This window comes from Rousettus aegyptiacus, unplaced genomic scaffold (genome assembly GCF_014176215.1).
Source record: "Rousettus aegyptiacus isolate mRouAeg1 unplaced genomic scaffold, mRouAeg1.p scaffold_m13_p_4, whole genome shotgun sequence".
NCBI lineage: Eukaryota > Metazoa > Chordata > Mammalia > Chiroptera > Pteropodidae > Rousettus > Rousettus aegyptiacus.
The window spans coordinates 113,676,221-113,682,324 of NW_023416307.1; the positions used below are offsets into that span (position 1 = coordinate 113,676,221).

The window sequence follows — 6,104 nt, forward strand, 5'->3', positions numbered from 1 at the left end:
AGCCAGTTGGTGGTAAAACACTAGTATACTGATACACTTAGAAACCCTTTAAAGACTCTGAAGTGTCAAGTTTGCATTTAATGTTACCTATAGAAACAGCCCTTTGTTTGAAGCCTTTCCACACTGGTAGTCCCCAGGGACCCATTCCTTTGCTGTACATCTTCCCACAGCCAGCTTCACACACTTGCTTTGGTTTCCTTGCTCCGTGCATATTGTTTCCTTTCTCTTTACCAAGTCTATGTGAGGCCAAACAAAACCAAGAGACTTTCCTAAATCTTCTTACATTTTGTGTTACAGCAACATAATCTTAAAACCGACCATTTTAATTTCATCTGCTATTTAAACTCAAAATTAGAAATTAAGACTAAAATGACGTACTAAGCATAAAACTGATTGTGAGTACCATCATTCATTAAAAAAAAAAATCAAAGGATTTCTATATTACAGATTTTAGTTGTAATTTTGATATGGTTGTGAGAGGAGGCAAGCACAGTGTTTACCTACTCCTAATCTTGACTGGAACTCAAAGGTTAATTTATTTAAAAAATTTTTTTATTTATCTTTTTTTGTATGAAAACATTTAAATTCTACTCTCAGCATATTTCTATTATACAATACAGTATTATTGGCTATATATAGTAACCATATTATACATTAGATTCTCAGAACTTATTCATCTTATAACTGAAAGTTTTTACACTTTTATCAACTTCTCCTTATTTTTGCCACACCTCAGCCCTTGGTAACCACTTTTCTACTCTCTGTTTCTATGTGTTTGAATTTTTTAGATTCCATATGTAAATAATACCATACAGTTTTTGTTTTTGGTTTATTTCACTTAGCATAATATCCTCCAGATTTATCCATGTTGTTGCAAATGGCAGAATCTCCTTTTTTTTTAAGGATGAATAATATCTATATCAATATCTAATCTATATCTATATCATCTATATCTATGTCTATCTATATCTATGTCTATTTATTTACACACACATACACATACATACTACATTTTCTTGGTCCATTCATCCATTGATGAACACTTAGGTTATTTCTATACCTCAGCCATTATGAATAACGCTGCAATGAACATGGGAGTGCAGGCATCTCTTCAAAATAAAGGTTTTATTTCCTTTGGATATATACCCAGAAGTGGGATTAGTGGGTCATATGGTAGTTCTATTTTTATTTCTACTTCCATCTTAATGACACTATACTGCTTTCCAAAGTGGCCCTACCAGTTTACAGTCCCACCAACAGTATACAGTGTTCCCTTTTCTCTATATTCTTGCTAGCATTTGTTATCGCCTATCTTTTTGATAATTGCCATTCTAATAGTTGTGAGTTGATATCACATTTTGGTTTTGATATACATTTCCCTGATAATTAGTGATGTCAAGCAAGGTAAATTTCTATAATGTGTAAAATGATCTAATCATTAAGGAAAAAAGCAAACGAAAAATGTGTAGAGAATATGTAGAGTTGTATATGTAAGGATGTTAATAGAAAAATGCATAAAAGATATAAGCAGATAACTCACGAAATAAGTTCAACTAGCCAACAAACATTTGTCAAAATGTTCAATTGTATTAGTAATTAAAAAAATACATAAAATAACCCTGAGATACTGTGTTCTGTGTGTCGAATTGACAAAAATAAAGAAGAATGATGGTGAGGCACTCCGCAACTACCACTGGGCAGAGTAGACTCACTTGTTCTCCCGCCTCATGCCGCTTCCTCTGCAACCATGTTTGACAAACCGGATATGGCTGAGATAGAGAAATTTGATAAATCAAAATTGAAGATGACAGACATGCAAGAGAAAAATCCGCTGCCTTCAAAAGAAACAATTGAACAGGAGAAGCAAGCAGGCGAACTGTAATGAGGCATGCACTGCCGATGTGCACTGTACATTCCACGAGCATTGCTTTCTTATTCTACTTCCTTTAGCTGTTTAACTTTGTAAGATGCAAAGAGGTTGGATCAAGTTTAAATGACTGTGCTGCCCCTTTTTCACATCCAAGAACTACTGACAACGGAGGCTGCACTTGTCTCTCTCACCTGCCTGGCTGGCAGGGAAGGAAACGAGCTGGCATGTTGATGAAGGCAGAAGCTGGGTGGGATGACAGTGAAATCTAGAGCAAGAACCAAGCTGGTCCAAGATGTCCTGTGGGCTGTAAAATGCAGTTTAATCAGAGTGCCATTTTTTTTTTGTTCAAATGATTTTAATTATTGGAATGCATAGTTTTTTAATATGCAAATAAAATGTTTTAAAACCTGGAAAAAAAATGAATAAACAGTGAATGCATAGTTAACTATCAGTGAGGCAACATGGCCATATGCCTCCAAATCCAAATTCAGCAGTTCTACTTCTAGAAATTGAGATTCACACAGTCTTTGGAGAGTTTCCTTGATTTATATCACTATTAGAATGGGGACCCTGTCTGACTTAGACACCGTTTATGTGCTCCTTCTAGGTGCTTAGTAAGAACTGGTGGAATGAATGGATGACTGAATGAATATAAAGCAATATACCAAGGATGTTAGAGTGTGTAGAGTAGCAAAATATTGAAGACATTCTCCACGTTTCTCAGTGCTGTGTTGCTTAAATATATCAATAGTCTAGATCAGCAAACAAACAGTAGTTTAATGAATTCGCTACCATTCATTTGAGTGAGTTGACATTTATTCACTCAAAATAATGCTTTGAAAGAGTGACATATGCAGTGTTTCTATTCTATCAGGTGGCCATGCCAGGTACATTATTATTGCTTCTGTGTTGAGTGGGAGTTTAAGTATATGAAACACTTTCTATATTAAAGGGTTAAATAATATTTATGCTCACCAATTGCTGGATTTTTCAGGACCTAATAAACCAAGTGTAAATATGCCTTTCTTCCAGCCTCCTCTGGTGTCAGGATTTTGTAGGAAATCCTGTCTTCTACTTCAGCAGGCACTGCGTACATGTGTAAGTGGGACTCTAGTCCTGGAGTTATTGCCAGTGTCAAAAACCTTGGAGAATAACATTCCTGCTTGAGGCAATCTAATTAAACTTCTCCTGTCAACTTGAAGTGGCCCCCAATGGACAGATCAAACCTATTTTTAGGTTGCAAGAGTTATAAGAAGAAATATTTAATTAGAATGAGGAATGTTTAAAATAGCTTTCTCTCTTAACATTGGTGCCTGCTGGCTCGTTTTCCCTGATGTCATTAATCACCAGTGAACAGACATTAGAATTCAGTCAGCTATAGCTCCGACGAAATCTGCCTTCTGCAGGTAGTTTGTCATAGGACTCAAAATGCCAAGTCTCTGCAGGTTTTGGTACTTTCCTGAAAGCAAATGGCATTGAGAGCTTTAGACAATTGAATTTAGAGCTTTTTTTTTTTTTTTTTTTTTTTTTCAAAATAAGTGCTCCATGTAAGGTATTTTTCTTCTGGAGCTCTGTGGTTCTTGGTGTCAGTGGAAAGATGGTAGTGTTCAGACTGAGAAGATGATGTTCTCCGGTCATGGGACCAAGAAGGACTTGGTGCTGCCTCAGGACCTACATGAATAATGTGGAAAGAAATCCAAGCTCAATTAGAGTGCAAATCTAATTTCTGTTATTCCTTTATAATTTTCCTGGATCAACAAACTAAAACTGTCTTTGGAGATTGGGGAACTAAATTTACTTTGCTTTGCTTAAGAGTTGTGCTATAAAAGATTATACAGATTACACTTTATTTTTTAAAATCACATAATGAGTTCTTAGTGCATGCCAGGCACTGTTCTAAGTTTCTTTGTGTATTTTACTCTTTTAATCCTCACAACAGCCCTTTTAGGTGGGTATCAATATTATTCCCACTTTACAATAAGGAAATTGAGGCACAAAAGGGTGAATAGCTTTCCCAGAGCCACTCCCTAGTGTTTGTAAAACTAAGTCAGTCTGGCTCTGGAGTTGGGAACTTAGCCACAACTTTTGCCTTATTGCTTTATGATTAAATAGGAATTTTTTTCTACATTCCTGGTAGATTTTCAGTAGTGCATGCCTTCTAGAACTTTGGTTATAACTTCAGACTTTCTATTTCTAGAAAAGTATTCTAAGGAAATAATCTAAGATGTATATAGAAAAACTGTTTCAAGTGAACAGAGACCTTTGCCTAGTTTGTTTCTCCCATCATCAAAACTTAGAACAGTTTCTAATACATAGTGGGCATTCAAAAAAAAGTTCTTAAAAAAAATAAACTGCACACAAATTACAAACAAAAAAACCCAAAGATTCACACAAAACCTCAACGTCCAGCCAGAGGATGAAATTTTAGATCCATTAATGATATACTAAACAGACATTGCTAGTCAGGTTTATAGAAGAAATTTCATTAATATAGAAGCTTTTAAAATAATTTGTTAATAAGTCAGTTACCAAAAGATTAAGGATGTAATTCTCTTCATTCCTATAATACAACAACCCTCATCGGCAAAATGGTATGTTTATAGTTTTAAATAGTCTGGTAGAATCCATTTCAAAATATCACTAGTAGTTAGCTGTGCTTGGCAAGTTGTGAATGATTTTTATTCTGTCCTTTGAATTTGGAATGATTCTCATCTTTTCTATAATAAATATACGTACTTTTATAATCGGAAGAAATAAATATTTGGAATTGTGTCTTCCTTAGGTCTCAAGTACAAAATGAAAGAGTAAATAATGTTGATAGGAAAACACTAAAAAGATAATAGTGCTTGTATTTACCTGGTGAGATTGAGGTTAACATTTCACTTCTTTTAATTTATATATGTTTCCCAATTTTTAAATAGTGAAAATATATTATTTATACTATAGAACTTTTTTTTTTTTTTAATGAGAAAGACAGTGTCTGAGAGGGCAAATTTTTAAATTGGCTGCAGCATCTGCCACTAGTCGGGGAGTTTCATTCTGGTCCACGTATTCCACTTGTTTCTTCTATTTGCCTCGTCCTTATGATCCTAGCCATCTTGCTGACTAGTTGGTTACCACTGTGTCCCCAGTACCAGGCACATAGTAGGCTTTCGTATGTTTGTTTAATGACTGAACTAAATAGCTGTGTAATAAACTGTTAATTTAATATTTTAAAATCCGTTATGTTTTCTTTGTAAGAAACGTTGGTTTTCTTACAGTGTCACTCATTTCTAACCATTCCTGTCTCCAGGGTCAGATATCCATTTCCTAGTGGATTTCAGATTGTTGTGCATCATGTGCTCTCGATGCTTGGAGGGTGTCAGGAGCATCAATAATTCCCGCTTGGAGAGAAGCCTTTGAATTACCTGGAGGAGAAAGTCCATGCTTAAGAAACACCACCTTAAGCTCAGACCCCTGCCTCCTGACAATGTTTAACCACCTGTGCTGGAGATTTTGTGGTGGAGTTGGGGGTGACAGTTAAGGCTTCAGAATAATCACTAAGCTCAGAATGCCCACTGGGGGTCAGCCTTATGCATGGGAAATGCTTTGACCCCCAGCATCCCTTCTCCCCTAGTACCTTCCCAAGAAAACAAACTGGTAACTGAGATTCTGCCACATCTTTTCATTTTACGATTTCTGGTGGGCTAATATTTAAATATTATCAAAGATTTACAATTCAGTGTGATCAAAGGTTCTGAAAGCACATTGGGTCAGAAAGGCCTGTTTATTCTTTGTCAGGTTTTGTGTGGAGCTTTATAGATAGGGTGACCATAAAATTTATCCTCCAAACTAGGATGCCTTGAGAGTGAAAAGAGGTGCTAATAGGATGGGATGCCAGGGCAACAGGTGAAAACTGAGAGTGTATTGCATCAGCAGGGCTTCATGGCCTCCCTATCTATAGACATATCTCATTTATGTTTGTAGCATTATTAAGATAAGTACATTCCCCATTTCATAGATGTGGGCACTTAGACTCAAAAAATTAAGAAACATTTATATAGTCTCTGATTTCAAAGTCTATATCCTGATATCCCTTTAAGGCATATGGTTAGTGGGCCCCTGAAGTCAACAGGAAAGAATGTCACCGAGGGGAGAATGAAGAAGCCTCGAATGGGGTAGAACAAGGAACAAACCAAAGGTACTTTGTTAACATAATGATTTTGCCAGGAGCAACTCTGGTTATAGCCTGTAA

The 6,104-nt window shown here is 35.9% G+C and overlaps 1 protein-coding gene across 1 annotated transcript; it reads left to right on the plus strand.

The window, feature by feature from the left end:
* The first annotated feature begins 1,747 nt into the window (after positions 1 to 1,747).
* Positions 1,748 to 1,882, plus strand: LOC107503371 (thymosin beta-4-like). Its single transcript, XM_036219691.1, has one exon. It carries the CDS (start codon positions 1,748 to 1,750, stop codon positions 1,880 to 1,882), a length of 135 nt encoding a protein of 44 aa, XP_036075584.1.
* Positions 1,883 to 6,104: the final 4,222 nt, after the last annotated feature.

Bases quoted from the DNA above. Each gene is read 5' to 3' on its own strand.
- LOC107503371 (XM_036219691.1), top strand. From the start codon at position 1,748: ATGTTTGACAAACCGGATATGGCTGAGATAGAGAAATTTGATAAATCA.